The sequence below is a fragment of the Trachurus trachurus genome (genome assembly GCF_905171665.1).
Source record: "Trachurus trachurus genome assembly, chromosome: 2".
Taxonomy (NCBI): domain Eukaryota; kingdom Metazoa; phylum Chordata; class Actinopteri; order Carangiformes; family Carangidae; genus Trachurus; species Trachurus trachurus.
Window position 1 is genome coordinate 1,757,183 of NC_139914.1, and position 24,204 is coordinate 1,781,386.

The window sequence follows — 24,204 nt, forward strand, 5'->3', positions numbered from 1 at the left end:
TTTCTCCGCCAAATTTGGGATCTATCAAGCCAAAACCTGACGGGGAAAAGTGCGGAGATTTACACCCATTTTGACCCTGGCGTACGCCTTTTTTGAGGAACAGAAGGAATTGGCGACACCGTTGCTGAGTCAGAGAACTGCAGTGTGAGAGGGAGAGAGGAGCGGAGTACGTTTAGAAGAGCACAGTAGGATTTTTTGAAGTAATTGTGGTAGTGGTGGACCGTTGATGCTGGCAATCCAACCCGCTCTATAATAACACTAGGCTCTATGTTAATTGATAAACAGAGCGGATTGTGGATTTTGCTTTTTTGATTAGGCTATGTGTGACGTCCGACAAGGATCAAACCATCCAAGTTTAAAAACACACCGGCAGCAGCGCACACTGATCTGCAGCTACTGAGACTGTTATTATTCTGTCACCTGAGTTAACGAGGTGCACGTGTGTTTGGAGCTGACGAGAGGAGAGAATGGAGCTAGACAACGCGGCCCTGAGGAGAAAGGACTCAGCTGTAAAAATGTCCTAAACTGAGTCCAGTAAAGCTGTAACTGTGTAGTGGCGTTCAAAGTAATGGTAACTATCGTCCTGCTTCCTACATTGTTTTAACATCTAGTTATAAAAAAAAAAAAAACGGGCAGATTACATAAGATTCTTCTTCTTTCTGCTCCCTTTTGTTGAGATTTGGGAGGTTTTTGTTTTTATTGTAGCTTATTAAAATGCAAGATCATTTTTCTGACTGATTTATTGCCCGTGTATCTGCTTTCGGAGAAGCGGAGAAGTTCCGCTTCTTTCCCCCGTCCTCCGCCCGTTGTCTCCGTTGTCACTTTGTTGTCACAAAAGTTGCTGCGCCACAGAGAGCACATGGCTAATTAAATATGCACGTGCTGACCATATATAGTTTATATAGGCGTTCCGGGGGCGGAGTAAGAGGTGTGTTCACGTGTGCACCATTCTTGGCTCCGGTGTGATTTATTGCGGAGAGTTGTGCGTACGCACAGTTTGATTGATCTGAAAAAGGTGTAAATATTTAGGGTGTACGCCATTTTCGTCTTTTCGCCGTACGCAAATATTTAGTAGCAGTTTTACACCCTCTTTGATAAATGAGGCCCCAGGTCTGTAAAAACTGTGTATGTGTTTTATACACTTTTAGGTTCTATATGTTGCAAACAGTGGAGGCTGGTCCATAGAGTCAGAGGAGGTTGGTCCTCCTCTATTTTTTAGAGGCAAGAGGAAGATCAACATATTTTTTAATTAAGAGTAACTGGTTGAAATAAACCATTACCAAATTATTTATAATATATTTTTAAATCTAAATTTCTAAATCTCTTTTATGGAAGAAAATCCACTAAATCCACTTAAAACAGCTCAACAGCGCCGCCTGCAGGCGCGGGAGACAGTAGTCTGTGTGAGGAACAGGGAGCAGGAAGGTGGGGGCTTAGGGGAGGACGGAGGGCTTCTGTCCTCCTCTAGACACCTGGGGGCGGGATCTCCTTCCATTCACTCAATGCATTTAGGATTTTTTCATGCTGATCTGTGATTGGCTAAGACATGTAAAATGCAACCAGAACACAAGATTGACATCAGGTTGGTCCAATGACAGTTCTCCAACCCCCCTTGGTTACTGTTGCTATGTGCGCAAAACTTTCACTCCCAGCCTTGCTGCTCATGCTGCTCCTAGCCAAGGGGGCAGTTGTCGGTCTGAGAAGTGAAGCTCACTTCCGCGTTCAAAAAGCTGCAATCCCCTCGGCTGTCGCTGGGGGCTGGCTCCAGAAGGGAGCAACTCCAATCGAGCCCCATGTTAAAATAGCCGATTTTACAGCTTAAAAAAACATATTTACAGCCTGGTACATTTTATTTTTTTGGTCTCAATCGATAGTTTCTACCCCCGCACACACTCTGAGGGGGGTGAATTTTTTTTAAACTCTACAGTTTTACTATTATTAGGTTTAAAGCTCTGGCCAATTAGGGCGCAGAACCGTTGAGTGACAGGTCCGGCGACCGCTGTTACGAGGCCAGTGGGCGGGGCCTCGGCCGGCCAACGGCCGCACCGCTCCAAATATGGCAAGTAGAATCCAACATGGCGCGGTTCAAACCCCCGTAGTAGCGGCACAAAACAGACTCCCCAAAACCAATGGGTGACGTCACGGACGCTACGTCCATTCTTTTTACAGTCTATGCTCCTAGCACAAGAAATACGGAGTTTCAGAGATATTGGCATCGATTTGAAAGGAAATATCAGCAAATTTCTGGATAAACTGTTAGGAGATATCAGAGAGAAGTATTCAGAGGGATTGTTCATAGTTTTCAGATACGTGACCTGGGCAGCTGGAGGGTAAACAAAGACACGACCGGACTTTTTTTTTTTTTTTTTTCTGCGTCGTCAGCTCAGGTAAAAGCATATGTCTATGAGGTAAAAGCCAAATATGTAGACCTATGTAATTTGAGTGGAACACTTTGCTTACAGATTTTCATGGTTTTTGTTTTTCCTTTAAAATCAGAGGGTGTAAAATCCCCACTGTGACATTTACAGGTGTTGAACACTGGCCTGCTTTTTTTTTTTTTTTTTTACATCCATGATAATGGCTCTGTCTTTTTCATTAGGCCTGTGTTAATCTGAAAACAGTAAGATTGAATAAAATTATCTTGTTTTTAAGAAATCTTGTAAGACATTGTTTTACTATTTAATTTTCATTGAATATAAGAAGCTAGGGATAAGTAGTGCTATAAAATAACATGACGCCGTGGACTGGTGTTGTCCTCCCTAATTTTTTCAGTCACCAGCCGCCACTGGTTGCAAAGTAATAAAGTGTGTGTAGCTATGTTAGAAACACAAAAATAGCATTTTTTTAAAAAGGGTTTTAAAGATTACAACAAAAACGGAGACACTGAAGAGTCAGTCCAGCGCCACGACCTGAACCTAGACCCAGGATACAGAGGTTCAGTGAAGGTGGTGTTGAAGGTGTGGATGTGGATCAGGGAGTCAGCGGAGGACAGTCTACATACACTGCTACTCTGTTACAGAGGAGCAGGATGTTACTGTTTTATTGTGACTGACAGTGAAACCATCATCACAACATTTCAGACTCCTGGGGCCTCATTTATCATTGTGGATACACCGTTTTTTACGCCATTTTCCCCTCGTTTTGTGCGTACGCACTTTTCTCCACCAAATTTGGGATCTATCAAGCCAAAACCTGACAGGGAAAAGTGCGGACATTTACACCCATTTTGACCCTGGCGTACGCCTTTTTTGAGGAACAGGAGGAATTGGCGACACCGTTGCTGAGTCAGAGAACTGCAGTGTGATAGGGAGAGAGGAGCGGAGTACATTTAGAAGAGCACAGTAGGATTTTTTGAAGTAATTGTGGTAGTGGTGGGCCGTTGATGCTGGCAATCCAACCCGCTCTATAATAACACTAGGCTCTATGTTAATTGATAAACAGAGCGGATTGTGGATTTTGCTTTTTTGATTAGGCTGTGTGACATCGGACAAGGATCAAACCATCCAAGTTTAAAAACACACCGGCAGCAGCGCACACTGATCTGCAGCTACTGAGACTGTTATTATTCTGTCACCTGAGTTAACGAGGTGCACGTGTGTTTGGAGCTGACGAGAGGAGAGAATAAAGAGCGAGACAACGCTGCTCTGAGGAGGAACTGTGAAGGACTCAGCTGTAGCCTAATGGAAAATGACCTAAACCGAGTCCAGTAGAGCTGTAACTGTGTAGAAAGGCATGCAAAATAATGGTAACTATCGTCCTGCTTCCTACATTGTTTTAACATCTAGGTAAAAAAAAAAAAAAGATTTTCTGGGATAGACGGGCAGATTACATAAGATTCTTCTTCTTTCTGCTCCCTTTTGTTGAGATTTGGGAGGTTTTTGTTTTTATTGTAGCTTATTAAAATGCAAGATCATTTTTCTGACTGATTTATTGCCCGTGTATCTGCTTTCGGAGAAGCGGAGAAGTTCCGCTTCTTTCCCCCGTCCTCCGCCCGTTGTCTCCGTTGTCACTTTGTTGTCACTTGTTGCTGCACCACAGAGAGCACATGGCTAATTAAATATGCACGTGCTGACCATATATAGTTGTATATAGGCGTTCCGGGGGCGGAGTAATAGGTGTGTTCACGTGTGCACCATTCTTGAGTCCTGTGTGATTTATTGCGGAGAGTTGTGCGTACGCACAGTTTGATTGATCTGAAAAAGGTGTAAATATTTAGGGTGTACGCCATTTTCGTCTTTTCGCCGTACGCAAATATTTAGTAGCAGTTTTACACCCTCTTTGATAAATGAGGCCCCAGGACTGATCGTTCCCTCCAAACCTGCAGCTCTTACTTCACTGTTTACTTTCCTGCTGGAGACTCTTTACTTCAAGAAGCGCAGAGTCACTGAGGAACCAGGCTTGGACCAGGACCAGAACCCAAACCCAGGATACAGAGGCTCAGTGAAGGTGGTGTTGAAGGTGTGGAGGTGGATCAATGAGCCTGAGGAGACTCTGAAAAAGGACAGAGAGCCAGCAGGACAGTCCAGATACACTGCTACTCTGTCAGACACAGAGGAGAAGAGAGAGGAGTAGGAAGGGGGAAAGGAGAGGGTTTTCTCTGTGTTATTCTGCCAGAAACGATAACGACCATCAGAGCAACTCAGACTCCAGGACTGATCGTTCTCTTTCGCTCCAAATTCACCGTCTTTACTGTTTCCTTTCCTCCTTTGGATTCCTCTGTAACTCGCTGATATGTAAACACTTCCACTCCATTCAACCTCCCAGTAACAGCGACCAATCAGACCAGTTGAACACAGCAGCTGAAGCCAGTAGTCAAATCTGTTTGGATGATCAGGATATGACTGATCCTCCTCCACATATGTCGCCTTCCTGTTGTCTTCAGACAGTTTGATCCTTCTGTTCACTGTGTTTGTGTCGATTGTGAGTCGACAGGAATCTGATGGAAACAACAAGACAGTTATTGATGATCTGATCAGCCATTGCCAGTTTGATGAAGACTCATGATGTCAGTGATGATGTGACTGTGTGAAGATGGTTTAATGAAGTCCAAACACACTTACACTTCCTCAGACCTGGTGTCAACCATCGGTCTCCACCAGGCTCGAACCTAAAAGAAGAAGAGAAGAAGAAGCTGGAGTCTTCATGCTGTGATGATACAGAGCAGGAGGAGACGAGGAGGAAACACCTCATCACCTCATCACTAATAGTAAAGTGTGCACCTGCATGAAGCTCCTACCCTATCAGACATTGTGTGGCTGCAGCAGCCTCTCCATACCTGAGAGTCTCCAGTCTCCAGTCTGGATCCTCCACTCTGGCCGACAGCAGCTTCACTCCTGAGGCTCCTGGATGGTTGTAGCTCAGGTCCAGCTCTCTCAGATGGGAGGGGTTGGAGCTCAGAGCTGAGGCCAGAGAAGCACAGCCTTCCTCTGTGATCAGACATCCTGACAGACTGAACACACACAACAACACACAGGAACCATCTGTCAACACCTGCTGCTGTGTTCCAGTGTCTTGAGATAAACAACTGGATGGGTCCTCACCTCAGAGTCTCCAGTCCACAGTGTGGACTCTCCAGTCCACCAGACAACAGCTTCACTCCTGAGTCCTGCAGGTCATTGTTACTCAGGTCCAGGTGTCTGAGACTAGAGGACTGGGAGCTGAGGACTGAGGACAGAGCTTCACAGCTTCTCTCTGAGAGGTTACAGCCACTCAGTCTGAAGAAACAACAACAAACAAGGACATGATTCTGTTACACAGCTCAGACTAGGGCTGTTCGATTAATCGATTTAAAATCGTAATCGCGATTATTTGCCTAGGACGATGTTAAAAACGTGAAATTCTAAAAATCGATTTTTTACTCTAACTAGGGTAATTACGGTAAGCCCCCGTTCATGAATCTGCGCTGCGCTGAATTAGGCTACCGTAATGACTGCCGCCTCCTTCCTCCCATCACGCTCTCCCACTGCTCTCCCCACACACTGTAAACAAGCATGTCGGCATTCTGCTATGACCAGTGAGGATTTAATTGCCGAAAAGACCAACAGCCCTTTTCCACTACACAGTTAGGCTACAGGTCTGCTCGGTTCGGCTCAGCTCGGCTCGACTCGGCCGTCATATCACAGCGGTACTGTGATATGACAAGGATTTTCTAAGTTACAGCTGAGTTCTTCAGCGGGGGCGGGGTCGTCATATAACAGCGGCTACGGCCGTGTCGTCTCGACTACGGACCGCGTGGTTTTCCACACAGCAGACATTTAACTCAGGTGACAGAATAACAACAGTTTGTCGGTGTGTTTTTACTGTAAAATGAGCGATTTTAGTTATTGATTCTCGTGACGGACGTATGGTCGGACGTCGCGCTTGCGACTCTTCCGGTGACAACGCTCTGGCCAATCAGTGGAAGGCAGTCAGTTGACGTCACGTTTTTAGCTAGATAGATAGATAGATAGATAGATAGATAGATAGATAGATAGATAGATAGATAGATAGATAGATAGATATAATTTTATTTTTTTTAAATTAGACTCTAGGTCCATTTAAAAAGACACAAACAGCACACAAAATAGTTTGTCATTTAACAAAAAAATCGTAATCGTAATCGGAAATCGATTTTTGAGAGAAGAAAATCGAGATTTTACTTTTGGGCAAAATCGAACAGCCCTAGCTCAGACCAAACTATCCTGAATTGAGTGAACTCTTTCTACACTTACAGAACTTTGTTGGAGGCTTTGACCACTGGCAGCAGCCTCAGAAGAGCCGCCTCTGAAGCAGAGTATTTCTTCAGGTCAAACTTGTCCAGATCTTCTCCTGATGACAGTAAAATGAAGACCAGAGCCGACCATTGACCAGGAGACAGTTTTTGTGTTGAGAGACTTCCTGATTTCAGGGACTGTTGGATCTCCTCCACCAAAGAACGATCATTCAGTTCATTCAGACAGTGGAACAGGTTGATGCTTTTCTCTGCAGAGGGAGTCTCTCCAACTTTCTTCTTGATGTACTGGACTGTTTTCTGATTGGTCAGGGAGTCACTTCCTGTCTGAGTCAGCAGACCTCGTAGGAGAGTCTGATTTGTCGGCAGGGAAAGACCCAGGAGGAAGCGGAGGAACAAGTCCAGGTGTCCATTTGAACTCTGTAAGGCCTCGACCACAGCGCTCTGGTAGAAACAGGTCGGGGTACATTCAGCTTTTCGTTCAGACTTCTTGGATGTTGTTTGTTGTTGTGACATCAGGTTGAGTCCAGAGTTGATGAAGGTCAGATGAACATGAAGAGCAGCCAGAAACTCCTGAACAGTCATATGGATGAAGCAGAACACCTTGTCCTGGTACAGGCCGCTCTCCTCTTTAAAGATCTGTGTGAACACTCCTGAGTACACTGAGGCTGATGTAACATGGATGCCACACTCTGTCAGGTCTGATTCATAGAAGATCAGGTTTCCTTTCTGCAGCTGCTCAAAAGCCAGTTCTGCCAGAGACTCAATCATCTTCCTGCTCTCTGGACTCCAGTGTGGATCTGTCTCAGTTCTTCCATCGTACTTGATGTTCTTCAGTTTCAGATAAACTACCAGGAAGTGGATGTACATCTCAGTCAGGGTCTTGGGCAGCTCTCCCCCCTCTCTGGTCTTCAGCAGCTTCTCCAGAACTGTAGCAGTGATCCAGCAGAAGACTGGGATGTGGCACATGATGTGGAGGCTTCGTGAGGTCTTGATGTGGGAGATGATCTCTCTGGCCTGCTGCTCATCTCTGAACCTCTTTCTGAAGTACACCTCCTTCTGTGGGTCAGTGAACCCTCTGACCTCTGTCACCATGTCAACACACTCAGGAGGGATCTGATTGGCTGCTGCAGGTCGTGTGGTTATCCAGAGGCGAGCAGAGGGAAGCAGGTTCCCCCTGATGAGGTTGGTCAGCAGCACGTCCACTGAGGTGGACTCTGTCACATCAGTCAGGATCTCAGTGTTGTGGAAGTCCAGAGGAGGTCGACACTCGTCCAGACCGTCAAAGATGAAGACGACCTGGAACTGATCAAACCTGCAGATTCCTGCTTCTTTGGTTTCAGAGAAGAAGTGATGAACAAGTTCCACCAAGCTGAACTTTTTCTCTTTGATCAAATTCAGCTCTCTGAAGGTGAAGGGAAATGTGAAGTATATGTTATGGTTGGTTTTGTCTTCAGCCCAGTCCAGAGTGAACTTCTGTGTTAAACTAGTTTTCCCAATACCAGCCACTCCCTTTGTCATCACTGTTCTGATTGGTCGGTCTCTTCCAGGTGAGGCTTTAAAGATGTCTTCTTGTCTGATGGTTGTTTCTGGTCTGTCTGGTTTCCTGGACGCTGTTTCCATCTGTCTGACCTCATGTTCATCATTGACCTCTCCAGTCCCTCCCTCTGTGATGTAGAGCTCTGTGTAGATCTGGTTCAGAGGAGTTGGGTTTCCTGCTTTAGAGATCCCCTCAAACACACACCGGAACTTCTTCTTCAGGGCAGATTTGAGTTTACGTTGACAAACTGGAACAGGGGTTCCTGAGTGACAGAAAAAAATGAGATAGATAACGGAGAGTAGTATACAGATGACTATAATGTGATCAAGTATGTTGATTATTTTTGTTTAGTTGCTAATCGGGCACACACAGTGTTTGGGTGTCAGGAAAATATATTAGATGGTGTGTTGCTGTAAAATGTGAATATGAATGTCATTCTCAATGAAAAAGGAATAAGGCCTGTAGTTATATTGTGTTGTGTTAAAGAATGCATCAACATTTTATTATGATTTGAGACGTCAGTCAACATCTCATTCTTCCATTATGTTGAATCTTTAGAGAAATCCTCTTACTGCTCTGCAGATGCTCAGCCAGCTCCTCCTCCTTCATCCTCCTCAGGAAGTTCACTGTGATCTTCACTAATGCCTCTCTGCTGCTCATCCTCTTCTCTTCATCCTCACCATCCAACACCTCCTCAATCTCCCTCTGGCTCCCTGAGCATTCTGGGTAATCTGGACTCAGAGACTTGTGCATCTTCTTCAGCTCCTTCTTGACAAAAGTGACCATGTTCTCCTCCAGCAGCTGGAACAGAAAGTCTATGAGTGAAGGCATCAAACTAAAACCATGGAGCCAAACATCAGATCCATGTTGGACAGACTGACAATCCACTGGTGTCAAAGTGCAGCATGGAGATGATTGTGAACACAACAGATGTGACAGCAGCTGTTGGACATGTCCTCACCTTAAATATGGAGTCCAGGTGTGTTTGATGCTGCTGGGCAGTCTGACCACTGGGAACCTCTGAGCTCTCCTGGTCCACTCTGTGGAGGAATCATGGAGAATGAGCTCACATCATGTCTGTCCACAGAGACACACACAAGCTAAAGGTCCATGAAGTGACAGCCAATCAGACGCCTCCCTGTAGAGGTGAAGGTTGACTAGTCCTGCTGAAATCACTGAGAATCAACAGCCCAGTCTGCAGCTGTTTGTAGCTTCAGCTCAGTGTTTGGTTCAGTCCCTACAGCTCTAACCACCCCTCACAGTTTGACCTCCACAACACAGACACACTTTGACCTCTGACCTGGTCCAACAACACCTCATACAACTGGTTGTTTTCTACATTAACCTGAGTCTGAGTGTCAGTTACTGCTTACATCTGATCAGCTGATCCTCCTCCTCCTTTAAACTCAATGAAAACATCCTTTGAGTAGTCGCTCTTTAGAGACAGACAGCTGGGTTCAGGAGAGTCTGGTCTCTGCTGCTGGATCCTGAAACAACAACGCAACTGATAAATGTACATGTTGGAGAAAACTGATGAACATGTCTTCAATCTTTTAATAAATGCAACAAGTAACTTTTAGTAAGAAAAGGTCACAAGATCACAATCATTCAGTCTAACAGTTAGTTACAGCTTACATCTGATCAGCTGATCCTCGTCCACCTTTAAACTCAATGATAACATCCTTTGAGTAGTCACTCTTTAGAGACAGACAGCTGGGTCCAGGAGAGTCTGGTCTCTGCTGCTGGATCCTGAAACAACAACACAACTGATAATGTTGGAGAAAACTGATAAAAAATGTCTTCAATCTTGTAATGAACACAGGTAACTTTTATTGAGAAAAGTTTCTGAATGTTTTAATTCTGACCTTCCATTAACAGATTGACTGAATTTAACACAGCTTTTTATGTGAGTAATAATGACAGAGCAGTCCGCATCTAACCTTTGACGTCCAGTCTGGCTCTCATGTTCCCCAGTGGTTTTAGAGGGAGGGGCTCCCTGTTCTTTGTCCATGCTGCTGAGTTCACATCCACATCAGCTCACACACACTTTGTAGCTTCACCTGCAGAGGAAACACACATCATTACCAGCTCACATTTCTATCATGTGTCCAGCTGCTCCTCCACTGATTTGGCTTTTATTCTCTGTTCCAGTGTGAGGAAGAGGAAGCTGCTGCACTTCTACTCTCAGTCCACTAGATGGAGCCACAGGACCAGAGAGGCTGATGTGGGGTGAGTCAGTCTCTGTAGATCTTAAAACTAAACCTGGCAGCAGAAAGGTTGTATCTTATTTCTAAACTGCACTGTTCCTCCTTGAGTGATCTGAACACTTCATCCTCCCTCAGAGGACCAGTCAGGGGCCACCTTATATGATTAATAGTTCAATCAGTCTCACCTACATAAAGCACAAGCAATAAATAAACCAACAACAGAGACGCAGATGGGCATCACTTCAGTAAGCAATACTGGCTGGGTATCTTTTGACAGACAGATGTTCTGTTTACATTGTTTGACATCACCTACCAGGGAGTCTGATATGATCTATAGAACATTTATATGACTGTCATCATAAATTCAAATTGTGAGGGGAAAAAATGTTAATAAGTGGGCTAAAAAAAAAAAATACTCCACAAGTCAAATTGCTTCATAGTTTTGCTGCAGTAATAGTCATGAACAGGTTCTACAAGTCTCAAAAGTGAAAGTACAAGTTGTGTAGGCTACCTACAGTGACATTAACCTGCCATTATATTACTGACAGTGAATGTAGTCTCGCTATCATTTAATGAAGAACAAGTAGGCTATAAAGAATAAGAACGTGAAATTTGATACAACACAGATTGTACTAAAGCACTAGTTATAACAGAGACATCTGTGTAAAGATAAATGACTGACAGTCTAAGTAAAGTTTGCAAAATTACGTTTGAACGTAGGCCTATAGTTAATTTGAAATGTCTTTATTTAGGCCTACGTCACTTAACAGGGTTGAATTTAAATAAAGATAAGATCGACTTCCTGTTTGAGGAGGAACAGTAGGCTACAGTGGCGCAGCTGCTTTTCATGTTCGGCCATGATTGTTTCTGTAGGACGGCTTTAACAGTCAGTCCGCATCAGCGAGACTTTACGAGCACAGCAGCGGCTCTTCCCGCTTCCTCCTCCCGCTGCTACAGTCGGGTACAGTCATTGACTGTAAAAAAAAAAGTACAGCCGCCTCCGGTCATCCGTGGGCGGAGTTACCGAGAGAAGGTATGAGACGTGGCGGAGCCGTCCCCGCCTGTACTTTACTGTTACAGCGACAAAAGTAAATAAAGAGCGACCACGAAAGTCAAGAGACGATAAGGGTTGTTTGTTTTTCCACCGCGCCCCAGAAGACGGCAGGTGGCCATTACTGAGTAAAACCAAAGTCTCTGGTAAAACATTAAAAACAGTCGACCTTACCTTCGGAGGAGAAATTCACGGTCGTCACATGCTGAGTTAGAAAGTGAAACTAACTTCAACCAGGATATGGAGGGAGGGACCGATTTTAAACAAAGCCTGCGGTTGTTGACAGCACTGATAACAAACTTCAGTTTCAAAGTCTAGCAGCTGTGGCACAGTAAAAACTGCCTTATGAAAACTAATTTTGTTTCAGTGGAAAAACTAGGCTATAGAAGCTAAACACACATCCACAAATAAGAACTGGGTGCTAGATAAAAAAAAAAAAAATGTATACAATTAGTAAAACGTAAGTTCTGCACACCTGAAACAGTTCCAAAAGTATTCTTTATTATCACCTTTATGTGACATTTCGGTTTACAGCCCTTCAGATATTTTATTTCAATCACAGAAGTCGGCTAGCAGCTAAACTTCACAGGAATCAATAATCCTGACTTGAATGAATGAATATTTATTTTGATAAAAATCAGAAGACAATACAATCAATTAAGTCAAATCAATCAATCAATCAATCAATCAATCAATCAATCAATCAATCAATCAATCAATCAATCAATTTCCTATCCTTTGTCCCTTACAAAGACAATGATTACCCACATTATCCCAATAAAGACTGTAGTAATGCAGACATTGTGTTCTGATGTTCAGACAGTGTCCTCACAGAAAGTCTGTTTTTATGATTGTATGTCTTGATGGAGATTCTGAGGCTTCCTCTTCATTCAGTGTGTTCACCAAAAATCAATATGTTTACATAGTGAGGCCAGGATCTCGGCTCACTGAGCATTTGAAGGTGGAAAGGTGAGGAGACAGGACATACTGCTACTCTGTTGGTAGATATCACAAGGGAAGAGATAGATACAGCAATAAGTGCAACGCTAAATGCAAATTATATACATGTAACCACTGGACACATGTTTGCCAGAGGATCGGACAGGCTTAAAGGATAATTTCCGTTTTTTACAACCTGGACCTTATTTCTAGCATAAAATAAGATCATTTTACTCACCCAGAAACTTTGGTGTCATTTGGAGTTGTTTTGACGAAATTAGCCCCAGTGGAGCGGCGCGTATATCCGTATAATGCGAGAACACGGGGCACGCAATGCAGCCTCTAAATAACACATTATCCGCCGCAAAACTCGTTCATTTCGCCAATATTTTGTTATGATACACTAGTGATATTCCCCATCCGAGCCCGTGGTGGCATGTTATCAACATGCTGCGCCTGTAGGTTGACTACTAACCTCCGACCTGGATGATGTCATCTCCGACCGCTGCCCGGCGCGGCTAACTTGCTACCGCTAATGCTATGGTTCGTTTCTGCGTGTTTCTGACTCGTCAGAACAAAATGAGCAGCTGGATGAAGTTCAGCTTCCACAGGCTTCCTCTCCTCAACCTGGACTCACTAAAGCTCCGGCTAGTTGAGATAGAAATGGACCCGAATGCCGAAGCAGAATGATTATTATCAGAATGAGCCGGGCAGCGGTCGGAGATGACATCATCCAGGTCGGAGGTTAGTAGTCAACCTACAGGCGCAGCATGTTGATAACATGCCACCACGGGCTCGGAGGGGAATATCACTAGTGTATCATAACAAAATATTGGCGAAATGAACGAGTTTTGCGGCGGATAATGTGTTATTTAGAGGCTGCATTGGGTGCCCCGTGCTCTCGCATTATACGGATATACGCGCCGCTCCACTGGGGCTAATTTCGTCAAAACAACTCCAAATGACACCAAAGTTTCTGGGTGAGTAAAATGATTGTATTTTATGCTAGAAATAAGGTCCAGGTTGTAAAAAACGGAAATTATCCTTTAATAAGAGGCTATCCAACTATAGGGACAACATTGGAGAACACTTTTTGTAACAGAACAAGCTCAACAAAAGGAACCAACTATAAAGTCTTGAACTTGCGACATTTAAATAATCTGAAAAGGAGAAACTGTGGACTAACAGATGGATGAACATGTGCCCAAGCACAATTTGTTATATGCTAGAGAAAAAGAAACAAGAGGGGAAAAAGAAACACAAATGGAGAAATTGGAGAGTCTGGACTCCAGACCAGAGGTCTTCAACAGGGGGTCCGCGACCCCTAGGGGGTCCGCGGAGGTACTGCAGGGGGGTCGCGAAAGTTTTGGTTGAGGGAAAAAAAATATGAAAAAAGATATGGAAGTTATGAAAAAAAGTTCCATTGTGAATATAGGAGTGTTCCCTGCTGCTGAACATCAGATTTTTACATAAAAGTCCTTTGTTTTCCTATAATATAGGTGTCAGGCGAGACTTTGTATTGTATCTACAAACGCGGCGCACCGTCTCTCCCTCACTCTCTCTCGCTCACTCCCCCCCACCCGCCTCTAAAATCATCCCGATGACAGGCGCGCGCACACACACACACACACACACACACACAGCTGTCAGTGGTGCTGTGACACTCGGTCCCTGAACCGTCGGCTACACAACACAACGATGGGACTTTAGTTTTCATTCCCCATACACACTCGTTAATTCACAGCACACACTCATACGACGGTGACATTTATGCGCGCCGCCACGTCTGCTCATAGCGCAGCAACAATGAAGCACCGTCAGGCCGTCACTGAAACACTCGGTGGAACCGAGACATGACACGGCGGGCCCGGTGTAAATGTTCTCAGAATCAGCTCCGGTGACCACGGTGCTGACGATTGGGGGTGAGTCGCGAGCGTCATATGTCTTGGTAGAGCACGGCCGCTGCAGCGCAGCGACCCGACAGTCCCATCGCTGCGTGTCAATCGCCCCTCTCACTTTCTCTCCGCTTCCCCGTCTCTCTCCAGCTGTCCTTTCAAAATAAATGCATAAAAAGCCTGAGAAAAAAACAAAGTAGGGGAAACACTGCTTTGTTTTCTCTGTCTTTTTATGGTTTAGTAATTCTTTCATTGGTGCAGTAGCAGCTTTCAGTTACCACGAGCGTAGTTGTGACCATGGCATGGCATATATTTTTTATGTAAGTCCCTTCGAAATATAAAGAGTCCCATGATCAGCCAAACTCCTAAAAAAAGCGTGATTTATAGTTCATAATATGGTACTTTTGGCATATGGCACCAGGGCCGTTGCCAGGAATCCTGGGCCCCCTGAAAGTATACTAAAGTGGGCCCCTGCCCCCTGACTTTTCCACTTTTACGTATCTATTATCATTTCTTATTTAGCCTACTTTGTTTTGATGCTAATGCAGCATTACTATGACTATTAGTCGTCAGGGTCTTATGCAGAATAATTCAGTCATACAAAGATTAGACTACTGGGGTTTTTGTGGGCCCTACTGGGCGCTGGGCCCCTAGAATTATCATCACCTTTCTCCCCTATACAACGGCCCTGTATGGCACTACAGGACCAGTTAAATATAAAACACAATTTTATACAATATATATAAGTAGGGGGTCCCCGCTCCATCTCTCCATCAGTTTGGGGGTCCTTGGCCTGGAAAACATTGAAGACCCCTGCTCTAGACTGTACACAAAGACACCATGGATTGCTGAGACCTGAACCTAAACCCAGGATACAGAGGTTCAGTGAAGGTGGTGTTGAAGGTGTAGATGTGGATCAGTGAGTCAGAGGAGACTCTGTAGAAGGACAGAGATCCAGCAGGACAGTCCACATACACTGCTACTCTGTTAGAGACAGAGGAGGAGCAGGATGTTACTGTATTACTGTGACTGACAGAGTAACCATCATCAGAACATTTCAGACTCCAGGACTGATCGTTTCTTCCAAGCCTGCAGCTCTCACTGTTTCCTTTCCTGCTGATTCCTCTGTAACTCACTGACACGTCAACAGCTCCTCTCCACTCCACCTCCCAGTAACAGCGACCAGTCAGACCAGTTGAACACAGCAGCTGAGGCCACCGTTCGAATCTGTCTGGATGATCAGGATACGACTGATCCTCCTCCACATGTGTCACCTTCCCGTTGTCGTCGGAGAGTATGAGCTTTTTGTTCACTGTGTTTGTGTCAATTGTGAGTTGACAGGAATCTGATGGAAAGAACAAGACACAGCTGCAGTTATTGACAATCTGATTAATTATTGACAGTTTGATGAAGACTCATGACGCTAGTGATGTGACAGTGTGAAGATGGTTGAATGAAGTCCAAACACACTTACACTTCCTCAGACCTGGTGTCAACCATTGGACTCCATCAGGCTGCACACTGAAAGAAGAAGAGAAGAAGAAGCTGGAGACTTAATGTTGTGATGATAGAGAGCAGGAGGAGAAGAGGAGGAAACACCTCATCACCTTGTCTAATAGTAAAGTGTGCACCTGCATGAAGCTTCTCCATACCTGAGAGTCTCCAGTCTCCAGTCTGGATCCTCCACTCTGGCCGACAGCAGCTTCACTCCTGAGGCTCCTGGATGGTTGTAGCTCAGGTCCAGCTCTCTCAGATGGGAGGGGTTGGAGCTCAGAGCTGAGGCCAGAGAAGCACAGCCTTCCTCTGTGACCAGACATCCTGACAGACTGAACACACACAACAACACACAGGAACCCTCTGTCAACACCTGGAGGTATGTTCAAGTGTCATCAGATCAACAGCTGGATGGATCCTCACCTGAGAGTCTCCAGTCCACAGTGTGGACTCTCTAGTCCACCAGACAGGACCTTGACTCCTGAGTCCTGCAGGTCGTTGTTACTCAGGTCCAGGTGTCTGAGACTAGAGGACTGGGAGCTGAGGACTGAGGACAGAGCTTCACAGCTTCTCTCTGAGAGGTTACAGCCGCTCAGGCTGAAGAAACAACAACAAACAATCACAATGAATCTGTTACACAGCTCGGACCAAACTATCTTGAATCGATTCAATTCTCTCTGCACTTACAGAGCTTTGTTGGAGGCTTCAACCACTGGCATCAGCCTCAGAAGAGCCTCCTCTGAGGCAGAGTATTTATTCAGGTCGAACACGTCCAGATCTCCTGATGACAGCAAGATGTAGATCAGAGCCGACCATTGACCAGGAGACAGTTTTTGTGTTGAGAGACGTCCTGATCTCAGGGACTGTTGGATCTGCTCCACTAGTGAAGGATCATTCAGTTCATTCAGACAGTGGAACAGGTTGATGCTTTTCTCTGCAGAAGGAATCTCTTCAATCTTCTTCTTGATGTACTGGACCGTCTCCTGATTGGTCACGGAGTCACTTCCTGATTGTTTCAGCAGCCCTCGTAGGAGAGTCTGTTTGGTTGGCAGGGAAAGACCAAGGAGGAAGCGGAGGAACAAGTCCAGGTGTCCATTTGGACTCTTTAAGGCCTCGTCCACAGCGCTCTGGTAGAAATGTGCTATTTCAGGTTTTTTTCTAAATATTTGAAACGACCACCAAGATGTTGTTTGTGGCTCTGTCATCAGGTTGAGTCCAGAGTTGATGAAGGTCAGATGAACATGAAGAGCAGCCAGAAACTCCTGAAAACTCAGATGGACAAAGCAGAACACCTTGTCCTGGTACAGGCCGCTCTCCTCTTTAAAGATCTGTGTGAACACTCCTGAGTACATGGAGGCTGCTCTGATATCGATGCCACACTCTGTCAGGTCTGATTCATAGAAGATCAGGTTTCCTTTCTGCAGCTGCTCAAAAGCCAGTTTTCCTAGAGACTCAATCATCTTCCTGCTCTCTGGACTCCAGTGTTGATCTGTCTCAGCTCCTCCATCGTACTTGACCTTCTTCACTTTGGACTGAACCACCAAGAAGTGGATGTACATCTCAGTCAGGGTCTTGGGCAGCTCTCCTCCCTCTCTGGTCTTCAACAGCTCCAGAACTGTAGCAGTGATCCAGCAGAAGACTGGGATGTGGCACATGATGTGGAGGCTTCGTGATGTCTTGATGTGGGAGATGATCTTCTTGGCCTGTTCCTCATCTCTGAACCTCTTCTTGAAGTACACCTCCTTCTGTGGGTCAGTGAACCCTCTGACCTCTGTCACCATGTCAACACACTCAGGAGGGATCTGATTGGCCGCTGCAGGTCGTGTGGTTATCCAGAGGCGAGCAGAGGGAAGCAGTTTCCCCCTGATGAGGTTGGTCAGCAGCACGTCCACTGAGGTGGACTCTGTCACATCAGTCAGGATCTCAGTGTTGTGGAAGTCCAGAGGAAGTCGACACTCGTCCAGACCGTCAAAGATGAAGACCACCTGGAACTGATCAAACCTGCAGATTCCTGCTTCTTTGGTTTCAGAGAAGAAGTGATGAACAAGTTCCACCAAGCTCAACTTTTTCTCCTTCAGCACATTCAGCTCTCTGAAGGTGAAGGGAAATGTGAAGTGTATGTCCTGGTTGGTTTTGTCTTCAGTCCAGTCCAGAGTGAACTTCTGTGTTAAGACTGTTTTCCCAATGCCAGCCATTCCCATTGTCATCACTGTTTTGATTGGTCGGTCTCTTCCAGGTGGGACTTTAAAGATGTCTTCTGGTCTGATGGTTGTTTCCAATCCAGCTTGTTTCCTGGATGCTGTTTCAATCTGTGTGACCTCATGTTCATCATTGACCTCTGCAGCCCCTCCCTCTGTGATGTAGAACTCTGTGTAGATCTGGTTCAGAGGAGTTGGGTTTCCTGCTTTAGAGATCCCCTCAAACACACACTGGAACTTTTCCTTCAGGGCAGATTTAAGGTTCTGCTGGCACATAGCAGGAGATCCTACAAGAACACAAAAGAACATTTATTATATATGTGGTTGTTTCTTAACTTTTTCAGCTACAAGAACAATTCCAAATTATTATTATTATTATTTGTTTCACAAGGACCATCTGGTATTTTGATGTGTTATCATCAACTCCCTCTTTGCGTCTTGAACCCACATCCTCGGACAGCAAGAACCAGCTCCTAACTCATTGAGCTAATTGTGAGTGAGACCTGGTGTGTGACTGCTCAAATAGACTCAGGGAGTCAAAGCCAGGCAGCAGTTGTCATGGCAGATTTCAAAAATCAAAATGTCAGAAATTCTGTTAACTAAACAAAAATCTGATAATACGTTAATTCTATCTATACAGCATGGGAATGTTGGTGAATTGTTTTTAATGATAAGTGTTTTGCTTCACAAGAGAAAATCTGATGGGTCCTGGCTGCTTAGCAACCCGGACCCTAACAAGGTTGTGCTTAGTGTCCAGTAAATGCAGAAGAATTACTTGAGAAATAAAATTCATGACTGATTCATTGACAGAATGATGTGAATTCATTGAGTAGATTGTGTAGGAATTTTAATTCCTATAAGAAACAACTATATGAACATATGAACAACACTTTGTGTTGATGTCAGTAAATGATGTTGAATCTTTAGAGAAATCCTCTTACTCCTCTGCAGACGCTCAGCCAGCTCCTGCTCCTTCATCCTCCTCAGGAAGTTCACTGTGATCTTCACTAATGCCTCTCTGCTCCTCTTCTGCTCTTCATCCTCACAGCCCAACACCTCCTCATCCTCCCTCTGGCTCCCTGAGCATTCTGGGTAATCTGGACTCAGAAGCTTGTGGATCTTCTTCAGCTCATTTTTGATGTTCTCCTCCAGCAGCTGGAACAGAAACTCTATGAGTGACGGCATCAAACTAAAACCATGGAGCCAAACATCAGATCCATGTTGGACAGACTGACAATCCACTGGTGTCAAAGTGCAGCATGGAAATGATGGTGAACACAACAGATGTAACAGCAGCTGTTGGACATGTCCTCACCTTAAATATGGAGTCCAGGTGTGTTGGATGCTGCTGGGCAGACTGACCACTGGGAACCTCTGAGCTCTCCTGGTCCACTCTGTGGAGGAATCATGGAGAATGAGCTCACATCCTGTCTGTCCACACAAGCTGAAGGTCCATGAAGTCAGGTTTGATGTGACAGCCAATCAGACGCCTCTCTGTAGAGTTGAAGGTTGACTAGTCCTGCTGAGCTCAGTCTGCAGCTGTTTGTGGCTTCAGCTCAGTGTTTGGTTCAGTCCCTACAGCTCTCACCACCCCTCACAGTTTGACCTCCACCTTCCAGTGTGGACGTTCACAACACAGAGACACTTTGACCTCTGACCTGGTCCAACAACACCTTATACAACTGGTTGTTTTCTACATTAACCTGAGTCTGAGTGTCAGTTACAGCTTACCTCTGATCAGCTGATCCTTGTCCTCCTTTTAACTCAGTGAACCAGTCCTTTGACATGTTGCTCTTCAAAGACAGACAGCTGGGTCCAGGAGAGTCCGGACTCTGCAGCTGGATCCTGAAACAACAACACAACTGATAAATGTGCATGTTGGAGAAAACCTAATGAAAAATGTCCTCAATCTTTTAATGAACACAACAGGTACATTTTAATGAGAAAAGTTTTTGAATGTCTTAATTCTGACCTTCCATCACCAGAATGACTGAATTTAACACAGCTTTTAATGTGAGTAACAATGATAGAGAAGTCGTCCTTATACCTTTGACCTTTGATCTGGCTCTCATGTTCCCCACACAGAGTGGTTTTAGAGGAAGGGTCTCCCTGTTCTTTGTCCATGCTGCTGAGTTCACATCCACATCAGTTCACACACACCTTGTAGTTTCACATGTAAAAGAAACACACATCATTGCCATCTAAATCCCTAAACAAAAAGTCAATCAATTTGAACATGAATTAAAACATCTAAACTGGGATAATGTCCTGCAAACTAGTGATACAGACATATGTTGCGATATTCTCACAAATAATGTGGTAGATGTAATCCAAAAGTTCACTTGCCCCCTTAAGTTGAAGCATAAACCAACTCTGCCATGGATAAATAATGACATTTTTCAGTTGATGAAGAAGCGGGATCATGCATTAAAAATATCACTATCTACAAAATTACATAGAGATACCCTTATCTATAAGGGGATACGAAATCGGGTTGTTACTGAATTAAGAAAGGCAAAAACTAATTATTTCATGCAACTAATAAATTACTCGGGTGGGAATAGCTCATATCTTTGGAGACATATTAATACACTCCTAAACCATAAACCAAAGCATCATAGAGAAATAAAGGAACTTAGTATTAAAGGAACGATTTCCACTAACATCAAGGAAATAGCTAATGAATTAAATACATACTTCATACAATCTGTAGATGAACTTACATTGAATTTTCAAAAAACTCCAAACAGAGATGAACTTAACTTAAATTCTCAACAATTTCAAATTTTAAACAACAATGGTCGGGCTTCCTGTTTTAACATCGAAGAAACTGACCGCACCAAAATTCAAAAAATTATAATGCAATTAAACAACTCAAAGGCAAAAGATACATTTGGGATCGATGTTTTATTTTTGAAAAAACATAGTGCTATTTTGATAAACCCATTACTCCATTTGATAAATTTGTCCATTAAAGAAGGGAAATTTCCACAAAGTTTTAAAATGGCTATTATTACCCCAATTTATAAATCTGGTGCTTTAACTGAGGCCAGCAATTATAGACCAATATCAATTCTTCCAGCAATGTCAAAAGTACTTGAAAAGGTTATCCGTAATCAATTAATGACCTATCTTGAAAACAATCGGTTTTACCATTCTAAACAGTTTGGATTTCGTAAAAAATGTTCAACTGAGATGGCATTGTGCCATTTCAGTGAGAGAATAAAATGTTCCCTTGACAATGGAAATGTGGTTGGAGCAGTGTTTTTGGACTTAAAGAAAGCCTTTGACACTGTAAGTCATGAGATACTTATCAGTAAATTAAGACATGAATTTAACTTTTCTGCTCTTGCTGTTAGTTGGCTTAGCTCATATTTGACTTATCGACAACAGTGTGTTCGTTTACAGAATGTGAAAACATCTCCTCTGAACAGTAAGACTGGTCTGCCACAGGGATCAGTTTTAGGTCCTATTCTTTTTTGCTTATACATAAATGATTTACCTACCATTTGCACAGACACTGAATGTCAGATGTATGCTGATGACACAGTGTTTTATGTCTCAGCAAAGAATCCCTGTCAAGCCTCTGATATCTTAAACAGACAGATGGTTACTGTTTCAGAATGGCTACAAAGGAATCACTTAACACTTAATCACAAAAAAACTGTATCAATGTGCTTCTCAATAAGAAAGAAAGCCTTAGAGAAATTTCACATCACTATTGATAATAAAGAAATTGAAGTGGTAAATGAGTTTAAATATTTAGGTGTAACTCTAGATCCTCAACTTAAGTTTGAAGCACATATAAAGAAGCTGTCTAAAACTGTAAAAACTAGTCTGAATTGTTTCAGACTCATCAGGTCCTGTCTCTCTTTCAGGGCAGCTCATTTATACCTGCATGCTATGGTCCTTTCACATTTGTCCTACTGCATCACTGCCTGGGGCCAGGCCACTGACACAGCAACTAGACCTTTATTCTCACTCCACAAACAAGCTTTAAAAATTTTAGATCAGAAGCCACAAAAGTGGCACCATTGTAAAATCATTGAGAAGTATAATTTGTTATCTTTTTCTAATTTTATAAAATTCTCTTTTTTGAAAGTTGTTTTTAAGTGTGTCAGTGGACTAGCCCCACAAGCGATGGCACAGATTTTTACTAAGTCAGACAACTGTGGGACAACGACAAGGAGCATGAGCAAGCAAAACTGTAAAATTCGAAGATGCAGGACAACATTCGGTCAATCATCCCTTTCAGTGCTGGGTACACACCTATGGAGTTCTTTACCACCAGAAATCAAATCCCAAACAGAATTAAAGATGTTTAGTGCTAGAGCTAAACATTGGCTTAAGCAGCAGCAGAAATGTGAACACTAACTTCTCTCAAGTCACTGTCAATACAGCATTTTACTAATGTTTAATGTATTTAATTTGTGCAATTTCTTAATCTAAATTTTGTAGCTGTGTTTATTTATTCATGATAACTATTCACTGTATTATTCACTGTATTTGTATTATTGCATTTATTGTAACGGTATTTAGTATCTTTTATCCTTCTTTAGCCTGACCAGGGACAAAGACTGCAAATTAGCTGAAGCTAGAAGTCTTGTATGCATCGCATTTTTCATTCTTTGTGGCAATGTTGTATGTATCGTCCCTGCAAAATAAACATTAAAATAAAATAATCTTATATGTCCATCATGTGTCCAGCTGCTCCTCCACTGATTGGCTCTTCTCTGTTTCAGTTTTTGGAAGAGGAAGCTGCTGCACTTCTACTCTCCGTCCACTAGATGGAGCCACAGGACCAGAGAGGCTGATGTGGGGTTAGTTAGTCTTAAAATATTCCTGTTTTTAAGGACGCTGACACATTCTGACATCTGTAGTAACAATAATGAGTAATGTCATAATAATGACCAGGGTCGCTTTCTTTAATAGTTTAATAGTAGTAAGTCTGAACCGGCACAAAGTACCAGCAACAACAGAGACACAGACGAAGTGCGTAATGTCTTGACGGACAGGTTTTCTACACTGTAAACAGCCATAGAGATTCAGATATGAAACAAAACATTGATCAGGTTGAGCCGGTCCCATAGTTTCTACTATGCTGCTGTCCAAAACAAATACAAGAAACACAGTTTACAAGTCGAAATTAAACGAGAAATGTGTTTAAAAGTCTGAATACTGTACCCTAAGTAATACTTTAACTGTGTGATGTTAATGTTGTGTTTTTATTATAGTTCAAGATAAATCTTTATCATCATTGCACAGTCATACTTAGTACAATAGTGCAACGATATAAAGCAGTAGAATGTGGAAATGTAATTAGAGTGTAAAGATTTTGCTAAATGTATGTAGTCACTGTTTATCACAGGATGATCAAAATCAGATGTATTCCTTAAAGTAGTTTATAGAGACATGTCCAAATTTACAGTCTTAATAAAGCCTTCACTTTGATGACTAAAAGTAGTTTAAACAAAATCTATTTGATCACGTCACTGATTATGTGTAAATTCAGATTTGCAAAAAGCTCTGGTTCCTGTAGGACGAGAGACAGGTGTGTGACGCAGTTATATTTCTGACTGCAGCCAGGATTGTTTCAGTTACAACACCAACTGCTTTGAATACAAGAGTCTGTTCAAATGAGATCAAAACTGGCCTTATACTGACAATCATTACCGAGCAGGAAAATAGAAGGAACTGATTCATTATAGATTAAATTAAGAGATTAAACACAACAAACTTACGAAGAGTTCAGAAAGTCCAGAGAGATGACGAGGAGACATTTCCATTCGACGCTGGTAGAGAACAGGCTGGTAGGGAAGTGCCTATGTAAATAAGTCAGGACTGCACCTGTTATGGAGGCAGGAGGTGCAACTGAAAGAGGTGTGGCATCATGTTATGTGTTCACTGTCCAGAAAAACTTGACTGACAACATGTGTATGTGTACTGCAGGGCCTCTTATCAAATGTCCTCCATCAGTCTTGTTTTGTTTTTATTTTAGGGGAACATGTAGGAGTGGATGAAGACTTCCATTCTTCAACATCCTGACAAGTTTCTGAATGACAGAAATGTCAGGTGAGACCGCACCAAGTTCATCCTTTAGCTCAGCTCTGAGATTCTGTCAGAGTCTCTGTCACCAACAGACATTGCACTGTTTGGTTAGAGTTATGTGTG

At 43.5% G+C, this 24,204-nt stretch overlaps 1 protein-coding gene across 2 annotated transcripts; it reads right to left on the reverse strand.

The window, feature by feature from the left end:
- Positions 1-4,329: 4,329 nt before the first annotated feature.
- On the reverse strand, positions 4,330-23,824 carry LOC310996116 (protein NLRC3-like). 2 transcript variants are annotated; one of them, XM_083985439.1, is made up of 11 exons: positions 23,775-23,824; positions 21,540-21,626; positions 20,081-20,193; positions 9,623-9,736; positions 9,211-9,289; positions 8,822-9,050; positions 6,711-8,511; positions 5,541-5,714; positions 5,276-5,449; positions 5,061-5,107; positions 4,330-4,936 (listed from the first exon to the last, which is right to left on the reverse strand). In XM_083985439.1, exons 3-11 carry the CDS (start codon positions 20,155-20,157, stop codon positions 4,362-4,364), a joined length of 3,270 nt encoding a protein of 1,089 aa, XP_083841565.1. In that variant the 5' UTR covers positions 20,158-20,193; positions 21,540-21,626; positions 23,775-23,824; the 3' UTR covers positions 4,330-4,361. The 2 variants fall into 2 exon arrangements, with proteins under 2 accessions (XP_083841565.1, XP_083841564.1); XM_083985438.1 differs by lacking the exons at positions 6,711-8,511; positions 8,822-9,050; positions 9,211-9,289; ... (2 more) ...; positions 21,540-21,626; positions 23,775-23,824 and adding exons at positions 15,994-16,167; positions 16,259-16,432; positions 16,523-18,320; ... (1 more) ...; positions 19,349-19,427; positions 19,765-19,833.
- Between the last annotated feature and the right edge of the window lie 380 nt (positions 23,825-24,204).

Coding starts and splice junctions, on each gene's coding strand:
- LOC310996116 (XM_083985438.1), bottom strand. CDS start 19,820: ATGTCAAAGGACTGGTTCACTGAGTTAAAAGGAGGACAAGGATCAGCT. Junction 5,450..5,540: donor TGTGGACTGGAGACTCTGAG/GTGAGGACCCAT, acceptor GTGTGTGTTCAG/TCTGTCAGGATGTCTGATCA. Junction 5,108..5,275: donor TGGAGACTGGAGACTCTCAG/GTATGGAGAGGC, acceptor TTCTTCTTTTAG/GTTCGAGCCTGGTGGAGACC.